A 17,639-nucleotide genomic window follows, 5' to 3' on the forward strand; every position below is an offset into this window, starting at 1 on the left:
TTAATGGCAGCTTCACTGATGCTAACTGTCTCGATAAAACGAGCACCGCTGAGCGGGCGCCAATGCACGGCTGTTTTGAATTTGTAACAGGGGTGGGGGTCAGGGTGGGGTGGGGTCAAAGTGCCGTTATAGTAAAGTCAGTGAAGTGTGTGAACTTTGATGGGTCCGGCTTGAACAGTATACGGTGTGAATTTGGCCATCATAGGAGAGATCGCTCTGGAGTTATCAGGTTCACAAAATTTTCAGAAAACTTGACCTCTGACCTTTAGCTTGAGGCCAAGGTCACAGAGATTTGAACTTGCCTGAGATTTTTTGTTCTCGAGTTGTGGCCAAAGTTGAGGCTCTGACGAAGGCCTGACTTCTTCTTCGAAACAGCCGAGCTGATGAAAATGACCTCTGTGACCTCGGCTCACGAACAGGAAGTGAGGTGCCATTCAGAGTCGACCTGTTTGACAGGTGTTTTCATTTGATATTTATCTGATTGGACTGGACAGGTGAAAAGTTTGTCATAAAAATAGCCCTGAGACTTTAGATTATTCTAATTATGTAATTTGTAGAATATTATTTGCACACATTTCAGGAATTGTGTCTCCTTATTTGTTTCAGGTGTTTCTGTCTAAACTCATCTGCTTTCTTAGTCATGAGAGTCAAAGTGAATTTCAAAAATCCATTTTTATGACTTTATAAGTCAGAAAGTACTGAAACCTTTTCAGGCTCCAGATGATAGTTGATCACACTGCTCTGTAAAAGCTCCTCAGATACAGACGGGAATCAAACTGGGAATTCTGGTGGATGTAAAGATTTCTCACTTAATGGACAAGAAAGTTCTTATTTGTAGAAACTGACCTTTATATACATATGTTGTAACATCTCCTGTTTTATTTATTGAACAGATCACCAAGTTTTCTTAAACATGCTTTGAAATATACAAACGAGTTATTTCATTTACATTTTCAGGTTCTCACTTCAGTTATTGTGGTCTTAAAAAAAATCACAATAATGATGATCTATATGCATTCATGTGGAAGGAGCATCTGTGCCAGAAGTGAAGCACAAAAAAATGCAAGTGCATCGTAACAGTAACTGTTATCATATGTGTATCATTAACACAGTGTCAACATTTCATTATGACATATCACAGTTAGAGCCCCAGACTAATGAAATAATTTGAATCAATGCCCTAAAAACCAAGAAGAACAAACAGTGTTCATCTGAAAGACGTCATGGAGACAACAGAAAATCAAATCAAAGTGGCCCTCAGTACAAACAAACAAACAAACAAACAGCTGCATGGATCAGCTGCTTAGTCAGAGAATTACACACACACACACACACACACACACACACTAGTAACAGAGTGATGTGCTGCACAGGGACTCAGGTGTGAAAGCAGAAAGTGAGAGCAGGTGAGGATGAAGAATGATGATGAAGGGTGAGGATGAAGGGTGAGGATGATGGGGACATGGTCAGAGAAGATGCGGAGGGAGAGAGCTGGAGTGAAGATGATTGCAGCTCAGAGAGATTAATAGGACCAATGAGAGACGGTGAGAGATGCAAGCAGAAAAGAGCAATAAATGAGCGGTGAGCTGAGCTCGGGGTAAAGGTGGAGAGTGACCAGTGACCACATTCAGGTGACCCTGAACCCTACCTGAGTTATGCTGCTATAGGCCTAGGCTGCTGGGGGTTCCCATGTTTCTTTACATTCACCTCTTTTTACTCTGTTTATACTCCACTCTTAGTTATTATTAACCTCTCTTCCACATGATTGCTGGGTTTTCTCTGTATTGCAGTGGGGTCTTTACAGTATAAAGCACCTCAAGGCGACTGTTTGATGTGAAGTGGTGCTATATAACTAAAATTAGACTGAACTTTTTCTGTTTGCTTTAAATCTAAAGAAATCAAATCTCAGTTCATGTTTCACTGTTTCTTTATTTCAGGAATTTTCTACATTATTTTTTTTCATCATAACAGGCTGAAAGAAAGTTTAAGGGAATCATAAATGTAAGATGTGGTAAAATGTTAGTTCAATGACCAAAAGATAAATAAATTAATATCAGAAGTAAATGCTTAAATATTAAAGTAAAGCTGTTTCTGACGCCCACATTACTGAGAGATATTTAGTAGATTGAAGTAAAATAAATTTGCTCTGGTGATCTTATAATAATGTCTGCAGATGGCAACAGTTTCTGTAACTGTTTAAAAATGTTCTCATAAATTGTTGTTAAATGGAAATTCTGAAGCAATTAATTATTTTCAGCATAAAGATGATTGATGATTCTTCAGTGTATGCGAGTGACTGTTTTAACTGAAGGTGGATGTTATTGAGTGGAGGACATGCTGGATGAGCTGCAGAGGGGAGACAGTCTAAATGGAGATGTGTCAGGATTCTGTATCAGCAGGCAGATAGGCAGTGAAACTCCACTTTTCCTAAAATGGATTCTAACAGCCAAAGGTCCTGAATCTGCCCTCACAGTCCGGTCACATGATCAGACAGATTTAGTTCAGCTGTGATCTCCTAATTTGGTCCACAGGGAGTCTTTATAAATCTCCACCTACTGCGAGGAGGCTGCAGTTCTCCATCAGCTTCAGCAGGAAAACTTTCTCTCTTCTCCTCTGACTGCTGACGTCCTCCACCCTAAACCATGGGTGACTCTCTGATGGCGGAATTTGGGAAGGCTGCTCCTTACCTGAGGAAGTCTGAGAAGGAGCGTCTGGAGGCTCAGACCAGACCCTTTGACATTAAGACCGAATGTTTTGTAGTAGACAATAAAGAGGAATACGTAAAAGGAAAAATCCTGAGCAAAGATGGTGGGATGGCAACTGTTAAAAAGGAGGATGGAACAACGGTGACTGTGAAGGAATCTGATGTTCACCCCCAGAATCCACCCAAATTCGATAAAATTGAAGACATGGCAATGTTTACGTTCCTCCATGAGCCCGCCGTGCTGTTTAACCTCAAAGAGCGTTACGCAGCCTGGATGATTTATACCTACTCGGGACTCTTTTGTGTCACCGTCAACCCCTACAAATGGCTTCCCGTCTATGATGCCGAAGTGGTGGCTGCCTACAGGGGAAAGAAGAGGAGCGAAGCCCCTCCTCACATCTTCTCCATCTCTGATAACGCCTATCAGTACATGCTGACAGACCGAGAGAACCAGTCTGTCCTCATCACCGGAGAATCCGGAGCAGGAAAGACGGTGAACACCAAGAGAGTCATTCAGTACTTTGCCAGCATTGCTGCAGTTGGGGGTGGAAGCAAAAAAGACACCAGCAAGGGAACTCTTGAAGATCAAATCATTCAGGCAAACCCGGCACTGGAGGCCTTCGGCAACGCCAAAACATTAAGAAATGACAACTCGTCCCGTTTTGGAAAATTTATCCGAATCCATTTCGGCATGAGCGGCAAGCTGTCATCTGCTGACATAGAGACGTATCTGCTGGAAAAGTCACGAGTTACCTTTCAGCTGAAAGCAGAAAGGAACTATCACATCTTTTACCAGATCCTGTCCAATCAAAAGCCAGAGCTGTTGGACATGCTGCTGATCACCAACAACCCATACGACTACTCCTACATCTCCCAAGGAGAGGTAACAGTCCCCTCCATCAATGACTCAGAGGAGCTGATGGCCACCGATGGTGCCTTTGATGTGCTTGGCTTCACTCCAGAGGAGAAGATGAGTGTCTACAAGCTAATTGGTGCCATCATGCACTACGGCAACATGAAGTTCAAACAGAAGCAGCGCGAAGAGCAGGCTGAACCTGATGGAACCGAGGCTGCTGATAAATCAGCTTACCTAATGGGGCTGAACTCTGCTGATCTCATCAAGGGCCTTTGCCACCCCCGAGTCAAGGTAGGAAATGAATATGTCACCAAAGGGCAGAATGTAGACCAAGTCTACTATGCCATTGGTGCTCTGGCAAAGTCAGTGTATGAGAAGATGTTTAACTGGATGGTGGCGAGAATCAACCAATCACTGGACACCAAACAGCACCGTCAGTATTTCATAGGCGTGCTGGACATCGCTGGATTTGAGATCTTTGATTTCAACACCTTCGAGCAGCTGTGCATCAACTATACTAATGAGAAACTGCAACAGTTTTTCAACCACCACATGTTCATTCTGGAGCAAGAAGAGTACAAAAAAGAAGGAATTGAATGGGAGTTCATTGACTTTGGGATGGACCTGCAGGCCTGTATTGATCTGATTGAGAAGCCTTTAGGGATCCTGTCCATTCTGGAGGAAGAATGCATGTTTCCCAAAGCCAGCGACCAAACCTTCAAGGCCAAGCTCTATGACAATCATCTGGGCAAGAACAAGATGTTTGAGAAGCCGAGGGCAGCAAAAGGTAAAGCAGAGGCTCATTTTGCCCTGGTTCACTATGCCGGGACGGTGGACTACAACATCGCTGGCTGGCTGGTTAAAAACAAAGACCCCCTGAATGAAACAGTGGTTGGTCTTTACCAGAAGTCCTCTCTGAAGCTTCTGAGTCTTCTGTTTTCAAACTATACAGGAGCTGATGGAGCAGACAAGGGAAGTGGAAAAGGAGCCAAGAAGAAAGGCTCATCCTTTCAGACAGTGTCTGCTCTTCACAGAGAAAACCTCAACAAGTTGATGACAAACTTGAAAACCACTCATCCACATTTTGTCCGCTGTCTGATTCCTAATGAGAGGAAAATTCCAGGCGTCATGGACAACTGCCTCGTGATGCACCAGCTACGCTGCAATGGTGTCCTGGAAGGCATCAGGATCTGTAGAAAGGGTTTCCCAAATAGGGTGCTCTATGGAGACTTCAAACAGAGGTATAGGATCTTGAATGCATCTGCCATCCCAGAGGGTCAGTTCATAGACTGCAAGAAAAGTGCTGAAAAACTGTTAGGCTCACTGGACATTGACCACACTCAGTACAAATTTGGCCACACAAAAGTCTTCTTCAAAGCCGGCCTGCTGGGTACACTGGAGGAGATGCGAGATGAACAACTCTCTCGAATCATCACCAGGATCCAGGCCAATGCCCGAGGGCTTCTCATGAGAATTGAGTTTGTTAAACTTGTGGAACGTAGAGATGCCCTGATGGTCATCCAATGGAACCTTCGGTCTTTCCTTGGGGTGAAAAACTGGCCCTGGATGAAGCTCTTCTTCAAGATTAAACCCCTGCTGAAGAGTGCCGAGTCTGAGAAAGAGATAGCCAACATGAAGGATGAATTCAACAAGCTAAAGGAAACTCTGGAGAAGTCAGAGGCAAGACGAAAGGAACTGGAGGAGAAAATAGTCACTCTTCTCCAAGAGAAGAACGATCTGACCCTGCAAATTCAGTCTGAACAGGACACCCTAACAGATGCTGAGGAACGCTGTGAACAGCTGATAAAGAGCAAGATTCAACTGGAGGCCAAGCTAAAAGAGATGACAGAAAGACTGGAGGATGAAGAGGAGCTGAACGCTGATCTGACAGCGAAGAAACGGAAGCTCGAAGATGAATGCTCTGAGCTGAAGAAAGACATAGATGACCTGGAGCTAACTTTAGCCAAGGTGGAAAAAGAGAAACATGCTACAGAGAATAAAGTCAAAAACCTGATGGAGGAGATGGCTTCACAGGATGAAAACATCATGAAGCTGACCAAAGAGAAGAGGGCGCTGCAGGAGGCACATCAGCAGACTCTGGATGACCTACAGAGTGAAGAAGACAAAGCGAACACGTTGACTAAAGCTAAAGCTAAGCTGGAACAACAGGTGGATGATCTGGAGGGCTCGCTGGAGCAAGAGAAGAAAGTCAGGATGGACCTGGAGCGCTCAAAGAGGAAGCTCGAGGGAGACCTGAAACTGATCCAGGAGAACTTGATGGACTTGGAGAATGACAAGCAGCAGCTGGAGGAAAAAGTCAAGAAAAAAGACTTTGAGATCACTCAAATAACTTCAAAATTGGAAGATGAGCAGATTGCATCAGTTCAGCTCCAGAAGAAGCTCAAGGAAAACCAGGCCAGAATTGAGGAGTTGGAGGAGGAGCTGGATGCTGAGCGAGCAGCCCGGGCCAAAGTGGAGAAGCAGCGGGCCGATGTTTCCCGAGAGCTTGAGGATATCAGTGAACGTCTGGAGGAAGCTGGAGGAGCTACATCAGCTCAGGTGGAGCTAAATAAGAAGAGAGAAGCTGAGTTTCAGAAGCTGCGTAGGGAGCTGGAAGAATCAACCCTCCAACACGAGGCCACCACCGCCTCGCTGAGGAAGAAACATGCCGACAGCGTCGCCGAACTGGGAGAGCAGATTGATAACCTGCAGCGTGTGAAGCAAAAACTAGAGAAGGAAAAGAGTGAGCTGAAGCTAGAGCTAGATGACTTGTGCTCAAACATGGAGAGTGTAGTGAAGACTAAGGCAAACATTGAGAAGATGTGTCGAACAATGGAAGACAACATGAATGAGTACAAGAGTAAATATGAGGAGGCCCAGCGGACTATCAATGACCTGACAACCCAGAGGGCCAAGCTTCTTACTGAAAATGGTGAGTTTGGACGGCAGCTGGAGGAGAAGGAGTGTCTGATATCACAGCTGACCCGAGGGAAGAACTCGTATAACCAGCAGGTGGAAGATCTGCGCAGGCAGCTGGAAGAGGAAGTAAAGGCAAAAAATGCTCTCGCCCATGCTGTACAGTCTGCTCGTCACGACTGTGATCTGCTACGAGAGCAGTTTGAAGAGGAACAGGAAGCCAAGGCTGAACTGCAGAGAGCTCTGTCCAAATCCAACACTGAGGTCTCAGCATGGAGGACCAAATATGAAACGGACGGCATCCAGAGAACAGAGGAGCTGGAAGAAGCAAAGAAGAAGCTGGTTCAGAGACTGCAGGAAGCTGAGGAGGCCATCGAGGCTGTGAACGCAAAGTGTTCGTCCCTTGAGAAAACCAAACACCGCCTCCAAAATGAGATTGAAGACCTCATGCTGGACCTTGAAAGATCTAATGCAGCATCTGCAGCGCTGGACAAAAAACAAAGAACCTTTGACAAAGTGTTGGCAGAGTGGAAGCAAAAGTTTGAGGAATCGCAGTGTGAATTAGAGGCATCTCAGAAGGAGGCTCGATCTCTAAGCACTGAGCTCTTCAAACTGAGGAACGCCTACGAAGAATCTCTGGATCAACTTGAGACGATGAAGAGAGAGAATAAGAATCTCCAAGAGGAAGTCTCTGACCTCACTGATCAGCTGGGAGAAGGTGGCCGCAGTGCCCACGAACTGGAGAAGATCCGGAAGCAGCTTGAACAAGAAAAGGTTGAGCTGCAGTCAGCGCTGGAGGAAGCTGAAGGTTCTCTCGAACATGAAGAGAGCAAGATCCTCAGAGCTCAACTTGAGTTCAACCAAGTGAAAGCTGACATGGAGCGCAAGCTAGCTGAGAAGGACGAGGAAATGGAGCAAGCCAAGAGGAACTACCAGCGTATGCTTGAATCACTCCAGTCCTCTCTGGAGTCTGAAACCCGGAGCCGAAATGAGGCCATGAGAGTCAAGAAGAAAATGGAGGGCGACCTCAATGAGATGGAGATTCAGCTGAGCCAAGCTAACAGGCAGGCAGCTGAAGCCCAGAAACAGGTGAAGACCCTCCAGGCATTTCTGAAGGACACTCAACTGCAACTGGATGACACTCAGCATGGCAACGATGACCTGAGAGAAAACATTGCTCTGCTCGAACGCCGAAACAACCTGATCCAGGCTGAACTGGAGGAAGTGAGAGCCGCGCTCGAGCAGACAGAGAGAAGTCGAAAACTGGCTGAACAGGAGCTGACCGAGGCAACAGAACGAATGCAACTCCTGCACGCCCAAAACACCAGCCTAATCAACCAGAAGAAGAAGCATGAAGCAGACCTCCTTCACCTGCAGAGTGAGATGGAGGAGGCAATACAGGAGAACCGCAATGCTGAGGAGAAGGCAAAGAAGGCCATCATGGATGCAGCCATGATGGCTGAGGAACTGAAGAAGGAACAGGACACCAGTGCCCATCTGGAGCGCATGAAGAAGAACATGGAGCAGACTATCAAAGACCTGCAGCACCGTCTGGATGAGGCCGAACAGATTGCCATGAAGGGCGGCAAGAAGCAGCTCCAGAAACTGGAGGCTCGTATCAAAGAACTGGAGAATGAGCTGGAGGCAGAGCAGAAGAAGGGAGCTGAGTCCATAAAGGGGATTCGCAAGTACGAACGCCGAATCAAAGAGCTCACCTACCAGACCGAGGAAGACCGCAAGAACATTTCCCGCCTCCAGGACCTGGTAGACAAGCTGCAGTTGAAGGTCAAGTCCTACAAGCGTGCAGCTGAGGAGGCAGAGGAGGCGGCCAATGCCAACATGGCAAAACTTCGCAAGCTGCAGCATGAGCTGGAAGAGGCGGAGGAACGAGCCGACATCGCAGAGTCGCAGGTGAACAAGCTGAGGGCAAAGACCAGGGACGGGTCATCCAAAAAGGGCCTGGATGAGTGATGACATCACAGGAAATCGACATCACAGGTGAGAAGAGTCGATGACATCATAGTCAAATCTTTGTAAACACAGTGAGAAAAGTCTATGAAGCTTTATGGACCCACCAAAATAAATAAATCAAAGTATTCAAAAACAAACTATGTTCTCATAAATTGAAGGCTAATTAAACTTTCAGATTAAAAGTTAATTTATTGTAAACACACAATAACATTATAATTATGATGTTCAATATTCACTCTGTCACTTTGTGCATTAAATCTTTTATTATATTTATTACATTACATTCTGATTGGGACACATTAACATTTATATAATTTATTTAGTGCTCAATTATTATTAATCACAGTAATGTCCAAATAACATTTAGAAATGATTCATGCAGTTTTAATCAAACATTTACAAATTTTTATGAACACCAGTTTTCATTTGCAACAATGATCCATTTATTAGCCAATCAGCTATTACCAGTAATCATCTATTACCCTAACAGGTATACCATTTGTTTCCATGTTATTGTAAAGCTTTACAGTAACGTTCAGTAATGTTTGATTTTTTCATCCACAGCTTCAACAGTCAGCATGTTTTTATACACAGTAACGGGTTAGAAATCATACTTGCTGGGTTTATTTCTGTCTTTTCATGAAGTTTTCTATTTTAAGTTAAAACCATGTGATCTTAAACAAATGTATGTACCGCATTAAAACACACGGTTTAATATTGTGTTTGATGTGACTGAAAGCATTTCCATCTCTTCGGTGGAACGTTAGCAGCACAGAGATGTTTTATTGCTGTCCTTAATGTTTGACTCTGTTTCCACCGACAGATGTTCCTGCGGTCGATGTGGAACCAACACCGAAGATTCTTTTATCACCGTTTTGATCAACGAACAGCAGCTGTTAATTATTCTGCTGATCATCAGTTATCTGAAGCTTGTCACTCACGTGATGTTTGATATGTTTATGCTCACTCAAGCACCATTTATTTATTTTGCTTTAAATTTGTGGCTCTGCGGCTGAGAACTGTTGAACTTCCTTATGTTTTTATTTCTTCTGAACTTCAGAGGCGAAAATGTGACTTTTTCACAGCTTTTCTTTCCTTTACGAGTTCAGATTTTTACACAGAAACATCTGGAAACTTAATAAATGTGTTTTATTGTTGATTTAAGACCCATCAGTGTGCGATGACATTTCTGTTTTTACAAACCCATCCATGGATCAGGTTATTGATCCAGAATTCAGATATCTAAAATTATTCTGAATGAGCTCCATCTCAACTCCAAGAGGAAAATCTGCTTTTACAGATGTGCAAAAAAGATCAAATCTACCGATCTGATCTTTTTTACTTTAACATTCGTTACACTTTGACCTCTGGCCTGTAGCTGGAGTCTTGGTGAGAGTGGTCTGCCTTCTCTTTAGTACAATGGAGCTCTGCAGTGAGTGTCACTGCAGAGCTCCAAAAATCTTTCCTGAATCAGTTACTAAAAACATCCCTGCGCCTTGTAGTGAGCATGTGCATGTGGGAACTGTTTTCTGTCCACTGTGGAGCTCTCTCAGATAACAGCTTGGCTGTTAATGTTTCTCCTCTCATGTCTCCACACTGGTGCAGTTTGGTCAGCGGATGCAGACAGTAGAAAGAAAAGTGCCTCCATGAAAGCCTCACAGCAAGTTTTGCAGAGCTTTTCTTGAGTAACGATCCACTGACGTGAATTCTGCAGAGACATCATGCTCAGATCTCTCTGAATGGATGAACAGCACCACAGAGGACTTTGGGTGAGCTGCCCCTTTAAGGCCGTCAGTAAAGGGTGTGGAGCTTCTGGGCTTTCTTTAATGAAATGCTGTCTTTCTGTGAGAAATAAAAACGTCTCTTTAACTCAACATGTTTCATTTGATCTGATGTTCAGCAGCTCTGTGATGTTTCAGTGCATCCTGTAAGAATCAGGTTTCACTGAAACCTTCTCATATCAACAAAACTGAACTTTTAAATGTGTGTGTATGTGTGTGTGACTTCCTGTTTGAATCACTCATCAATCACGCAGCGTCAGCATCAGTTTTTATAGATTTATTTTATTACAGCTGTTTTCTGTTATTTTGTCATTTTTTTGTTTTTCACTTTAGTTTTTGTTTCAGTGAGTTTTTTGAAAATATGCATGTTCTCAGTAATACTGTATTATTTCTGGTTTAATGCAGTACTGAGTACTGACCTTTGCTGTTGCTCAGAGATCAGCAGGCTTGTTGCAGTCAGTGTGCAGATGTTACAGATGTTCTTCAGCCTCTGTGAGGCAGTAATAATGAAGGCAGCTGCACTGAGATTAAACACAAACTCTGAGGTTACATCATTCAGTTTTCTCCATTTTTAGAGAGTAACACAACAGATATAGGAGCTCATTTTAACACAGAAGCACTTTGGCCTTCCTGGGTCTTTAACGTGTGCGACTGCTGTCTTCATTATGCAGTGAGGATCAGCGGTGCCCACTGGGAAGTACGGCTGTGCTAAAACAATGGTGTGTGTTCGGCTGCATTATTCACACTGAGCTCATCTGTCTGAGATTTGGCTCCACACCTGCAGCAGTACAAGTCTCATCTACCTGCTCTCAGGGTCAAACTGAGCATGTGCAGTATGATTGTCCAGTCTGTAGCTCAGTGGTTCTCAAATCCAGGCCTCGTGGTCCGGTGTCCTGCAGGTTTTAGATGTGTCTCTGCTTCAACACACCTGAGTCAAATATAGGAGTCATTAGCAGAACTCTGGAGACCTTGACTGCATACTGAGGAGGTAATTCAGCCATTTGAATCAGGTGTGTTGGATCAGGGACACATCTAAAACCTGCAGGACACCGGACCACGAGGCCTGGATTTGAGAGCCACTGCTGTAGCTGTCTGCCTTATTTTTTCTCTTTCAGTAAAATGTGTTTTTCTCCTTTTCTAGTTTTAGTAAAACATCAAACAATCCGTCACAGAAACAAAAATCACGCAAACTTTAATTTCAAACATCGTGCTTTTATTTTGAAGGCGTGTGTGTTATTTCCGGTCCCGGCTGCCTCGGTTCAGCTTGGCAGTGTGGATATAAACCTCTGGATTCCAGCTGTGTGTCCAGATGTGGATGATGGAGGGCCCCGGAGGCTAACGGATCCGTGCGCCTCTGACTGACCACACACACCTCCTCCTCCTCCTCCTCCGGCCGCCGCCATGCGGGACCCCCGCAGCTGGACCTGGAGGCTCGGCCACGCGGAACGGGGCAGACCGGTCACCTACACCGGGGAGAAGAAGGCGCAGCTGGCGGCCAACGCCAACAGGAAGTGGGTGAGACTGGCCACAGTGGTGGCCTACGTGCTGAGCGTGTCCATGGCCGCCATCGTCCTGGCTGTTTACTACAGCCTCATCTGGAAGCCCGCAGCTGGACCCGGACCGAGCTGCAACCGGACCGGCACCTGTGCCGAGGGGAGCAGGAGAAACCCCTCAGAGTGTGACGTCGACAAGGACAATGACGTCACTGATAACGGATTATCTGCTGACGGTCACTTGTCCATCACCACTCTGAGCACCACTCTGAGCACCCCTCAGGCCGGGCAGGCTGTGAGTACCGGCGACCCGCCCTCTGTCACCGCGGAGGATCCGTCCAACCTGCCGACCCACCGCGCCGCCCGAGGCCGGGACCCGACGCTCCCTGCCGGCTGGCCGGAGGCGGACTCTGCCGGGTCCGGGTCCGAGGACTTTACTGGCTACTAGTCAACCCTTTCAAAATAAAACCTTCTGTGGACGCAGTCTTCCATCAGTCACTTATTGATCTCCTATCACCTGATATTGGCTGTGCTTATTGATGATTAGTTTTTTTATTGATCGTCAGAGTTTAGAAAAAACGAGGCTGTGTTTATTTGATTTCTGACAGCATTTCTACAATAAATAATTTTCTGTGGACCCCGCTGTTCTCTCCTTTTGTGTCATGTGATCACACCTGAGGCAGGTGCTCCTGAGGAGGTGTTGGGTTCATGTTGCTCATTTCCTGCTTTCTGTCTGCAGGGGTCAGAGTTCAGGCTACAAACTCTACAGCTGAGGAGCCTGAGCTGTAGCTGTTTTGGATGAATGCATTATGAATGAGAAATATGAACTGCTGAACACAAAGAAGCTCACAGGAGGACATCCATCAGGCACACTTTCACTGAGCTGAATGCATCACAACACTCTTCTCCAGAAACAGCTTTAATAAGGACACATAGACTTTAATGCACACTTTAAATCCAGGTAAAGCCCTTTAATCCCTCAGTGTTGGAGCGTTTATCCACTTTTTAGTTGTTTCCTACTCCTCGCCATTCTCAGAATAATCCATCTGGGATTCTTCCCCTTTTTCTCCCTAATCTCATCTTAAACAATCCCCTCCAGGTTAGATAAACTCCAGGTTCAATGAGCTGTTAGGGAGGAGCTGAATCTGTGAAATCTAATCTTATCAAACTGCTGTTCTTTAAGATGAAGCTTCTTCTGCATCTCAGTCCTGAAAACTGAGCCTGTATTTGTGGGAAAAGGTGAAGAGTTTTTGACTCTGATTTGTCAGAGGGAAATCTTTATCCTGACTGCCAAATTTTAAAAAAATCCTGTTCTGATTGGTGAAGTTTGTGTCACTGATGATGGCTCGTAGGTCAGGGGTTAAATGAGTTCTTCTGTCTCCGTCAGGCTCTCGAATAAAGAAGCTGATGGAGACACAAAGTGGGAAAGCAGTGCAGATCTGTGTGCAGCTCATCAAATAAACAGTTTGAAGCTCTTTTGATTTCTGACTTTGTTGCACCCAGCTGACTGTGCACGGTGCATTTACACACATAACCATAAATGAATTTTTTATGCTTAATTTGAGAAAAAAGTTAAATGTGTTTGTTAAATGCATACCAAACTCTGGAAAACTTTTACTTCAGTCCAACTCAGAGACGTCCATCAGTCCCTGTTCCACAGAGCAGTTTGAAGCACTGAAGGTAATAAGATGGGAAACAGTGGTGTTCTTATTTTGAGGCAATATATGTTTCTGTTTTCCCATGTCATTACAGCATTAAATAGAAGAACTGTATGCTCCCTAATTGTAAAACTCAACAACCTGTTTTATCTAGTGGTGGCTGTAGCTCAGTAGGTAGAGCAGGTCACCTACTGATTGGAAGGTCAGTGGTTCAATTCCTGCGTGCCAAAGTATCCTTGGGCAAGATACTTAACCCCAAGTTGCTCTCCGACCGTTCCGTCGGAATATGAATGTGAGTGAATGTTAGACGATTAAAGCACTTAGCTTAATTAATTAATCATGGAAGTGCTTGTATGAATGCGTGTGCATGGGGTAAATGTGAACGTGCTGTATAAGCGCTTTGAGTGCTCATATCTGAGTAGAAAAGCGCTATATAAGAACTAGTCCATTTACCATTTACCATCTATCCTCTACCTGGCACTACAGTACTTACAGAGAGAACCCAACAGTAGAAGCACTTGGTGACAGTGGGAAGGAAAAACTCCCTCCAGCAGAACCAGGCTCAGGGAGGGGCAGTCATCTGCTGTGAGGGGAGAGAGACACAGATTAATAATAACTAATGATTAAATGCAGAGTGGGGTATAAACAGAGTGAAAGAGGTGAATGAAAAGAAACAATCAGTGTATTATGGGAACCCCCTCAGCAGCCTATAGCAGCATAACTAAGGGAGGGTTCAGGGTCACCTGATCCAGCCCTAACTATACCCTTGATCAAAAAGGAAAGTTTTAAGCCTAATCTTAAAAATAGAGAGGGTGTCTGTCTCCTGAATCCAAGCTGGGAGCTGGTTCCACAGAAGAGGCGCCTGAAAGCTGAAGGCTCTGCCTCCCATTCTACTCTTAAGTATCCGAGGAACCACAAGTAAGCCAGATTTGTGGGGCTGAGCACAAGAACATCAGTTTAATCTGAATTTAGAAGCAGAAAATTAGAAGTCATCCAGGCCTTTATGTCTTTGGGTCATTCTATATGAACTCAACCAATGGGTCCCCAGGTCACCATCTCCGATTTGAGTGAAAATTATTTTGAAAGTACACTGTAAAATTTGACAAGTTGACCTTAAGAAAATCTTGGAAACCGATTGCCCTGAAAAATGTAAGTAAGTATAACTATTAAGTCTTATGTTTGTTTACTTAACATATACTTGTTCAGTGTACTTAAGACCTTGTTGTGTCAACTTAATCGTGTTAAGTTAAATTAACTTAGTTTAGTGAAGTTGTTCAACTCAGAAATAGCAAGTAAATTGACCTGTTCTAAACTTAGCTACATCAAGTTAGTCCAACTTACATGAACAGTACAGTTTACTTAGCAGACTCTAGGAAACCGATTGCCTTAAATGAATGAAGTAACTACAACAAAACATGATAAGTTCACAAGGTTCAATGTTTTATTTTTAACAAAATACTATCCTTAGCTTCTTAACAAAAGGCCAATGTGGCCACACATGAACAAATACAAATACGTTTTTACCTTCCACAGGGCTCAATAACAGTAATACCAGAAAGATGCTTAAGTCAGCTTACAGGCTGAATGAGCAACAACTGAAACAGTTTATTTTGAACTGTAACAAGTAGGCACTCTAGCACTGTAACATTTACCTGAAAAAAAGTGATTTAAGTAGTTATATATGGAGGACAGATTCTGACATACTTGGCAATAAACAGAAATAAATAAATAGCTTGATGAAGTAATTCCTGTGCCAAACATTGCATCCAACAAATACAAAATAAGAACTTTACCAACTTATTTGATAATACAGTGCGAAAAAAAAAATCTAATTAAAATGTGATAGTTAAAAAAAATATATTAAATGAATACACAATATGAAAAAAACATAGAAATACAAGTAATGGCATAAAAAAGAAACCAGACTGAGCATCAGTCTCTGAATGAAGTCAAAGGTGCTTTTTAGGACTGTCAGGATGGAGGGCATAGATCAGCCCAAATATGAAGGGCATAGATCAGTCCAAATATGAAGGGCATAGATCAGCCCAAATATGAAGGGCATAGATCAGTCCCAATATGAAGGGCATAGATCAGTCCAAATATGAAGGGCATAGATCAGCCCAAATATGAAGGGCATAGATCAGTCCCAATATGAAGGGCATAGATCAGTCCAAATATGAAGGGCATAGATCAGCCCAAATATGAAGGGCATAGATCAGTCCCAATATGAAGGGCATAGATCAGTCCAAATATGAAGGGCATAGATCAGCCCAAATATGAAGGGCATAGATCAGTCCCAATATGAAGGGCATAGATCAGCCCAAATATGAAGGGCATAGATCAGTCCAAATATGAAGGGCATAGATCAGCCCAAATATGAAGGGCATAGATCAGTCCAAATATGAAGGGCATAGATCAGTCCAAATATGAAGGGCATAGATCAGCCCAAATATGAAGGGCATAGATCAGCCCAAATATGAAGGGCATAGATCAGCCCAAATTTGAAGGGCATAGATCAGCCCAAATATGAAGGGCATAGATCAGCCCAAATATGAAGGGCATAGATCAGCCCAAATATGAAGGGCATAGATCAGCCCAAATATGAGACAAACAGCTTGATGGTGGCGTTCAGTGTCAACCATGACAATTGTACCTTCCAGAATGATAACATGCTGGATGGTTCAAGGTGAAGAGCATTCGGACCTGGTTGCTGACTGACTTCAGGAATAACAGGCAATAATCCCACAGGAACCTGGGTGAAGTCTGCCACGGCATCTGAATCCTGTGGATATTAAGAAAAAATAAAAAAAAAGAATGGGGTGAAAATCTTGATTTCCAAGTGCAGAACCTCTAACAAACCAAATTGCAATACGTACAAAAGAGACATTGTAGCAGTCTCTTTCATCACCCCCGAGGAAAACCGAGAGACATCGCAGGACAGCAGTCCTCATGGCAACAACATCATTAGTCTACAAGAAGGGAAAAACAATAAAAGTAAGCAAAAGCATCTTCTGAAGAAAATGAATCACATTCTTCACAATAAGTGATACAAAATAATTGTTCAGCTCGTTGAGAGCACTTATTTAGTGGAATGCATTGTATTTTTTTCTTCCACGCTTCCATGTCCAGAGCATTATAAGCAAGCAAAGTCGTAAAAAAAACAGAGAACAGCTCTCACTGGCCGCTTTTCCACCGGCGGGGTTCTGGTGCCAGTATTTGAACCGTTCAGCAGTTTTTCCACTCGAGGCTTGTTCCTGAACGTCACATTACCCTCCGCATGACCGAGTGAAATTAAGGCTACACGAATGTTAGCAGGCCTGGTTTACGCTTACAAACATGCTAACGTGCTGCATTTGAAATACAGGTAATCAATGTTAAGAGCTCTTATCATGGACAAAACATTAAAGGCTCTCAAGTAAAATACAGTACATGGCAGTTTTAGCTAATATTGGCCCCATAAGCCCATGCTAACATTAACATTAGCATTAGTCTGCAAATACGTTTATGCATCATCATGCAAAACTAGCCTGTAACAATACATTGAATAATAAAGTCATGACACATAAAAATATAATGAAGATGAAAAGCTCACCTTTAGAGAAGATCAGCTTCTTCCAGTGTGTAAGTCCACAGGGTTTCTGGAAGCTTCCCGCACTTCTGTACTGCGCATGTGCACTGCTGAACTCACCCCAGCATTCACTCCAGTAACAAAAATATTCAAGTCCAGTTTACACACTAGAACTTAGTCTTGTACCTTTCTCAGGCTAAACATGTACATTACTCACATTGCTTGAGTTAACTCAACAGTATAGTGAGACTTAAGTAAAGCACACAAACGTAATTTAAGTAAGAATAGGTATTACCTTTTAGAGTGTACCGCTATGTATATAATGAACACATGCAAAATTATAGGCCTCAGCTCCAAAGGTTTTCTGAGATATGGCCCTCCAAACATTGGGTGCCGTGCCCAATATTTGACCTTGTGAATCATGGGTTTCAATTTCTTAATATTTCAACAGGCAATATTTAACACATGAATAATATGCTTAGCCTGAAAATTGGTGTCTGGGGTAATTTTGACCAAGACTTTCAGAATCTTGTATCTTCTCTCTTTCTCAAGTTATTAACCCTTAAAAACCAATATTTTTACAGGCGACAATAAAAGAATTCACATTTGAAAGTCCTCCCATGATGCCAGGATCTCTCTCAGAGACCACTTAATGCCATATTCCTATTATTTCAGGACAGGTGTGTGTGTTT

General features: G+C 43.6%; 1 protein-coding gene and 1 long non-coding RNA gene across 2 annotated transcripts; one reads left to right on the forward strand and one right to left on the reverse strand.

Moving 5' to 3' along the window:
• Positions 1 to 2,642: 2,642 nt before the first annotated feature.
• LOC115774184 (myosin-6) lies at positions 2,643 to 10,258 on the forward strand. The gene is made up of 2 exons (XM_075074351.1): positions 2,643 to 8,474; positions 9,271 to 10,258. The coding sequence occupies exon 1, from the start codon at positions 2,643 to 2,645 to the stop codon at positions 8,445 to 8,447; it is 5,805 nt and encodes a 1,934-aa protein (XP_074930452.1). The 3' UTR covers positions 8,448 to 8,474; positions 9,271 to 10,258.
• A 2,251-nt stretch (positions 10,259 to 12,509) lies between these two features.
• LOC115774211 (uncharacterized) lies at positions 12,510 to 13,950 on the reverse strand. The gene is made up of 3 exons (XR_004019176.1): positions 13,873 to 13,950; positions 13,319 to 13,395; positions 12,510 to 13,125 (listed from the first exon to the last, which is right to left on the reverse strand). It is a non-coding gene; the product is annotated as an uncharacterized LOC115774211 (long non-coding RNA).
• Positions 13,951 to 17,639: the final 3,689 nt, after the last annotated feature.

This window comes from Archocentrus centrarchus, chromosome 24 (genome assembly GCF_007364275.1).
Source record: "Archocentrus centrarchus isolate MPI-CPG fArcCen1 chromosome 24, fArcCen1, whole genome shotgun sequence".
NCBI classification, from domain to species: Eukaryota; Metazoa; Chordata; class Actinopteri; order Cichliformes; family Cichlidae; genus Archocentrus; species Archocentrus centrarchus.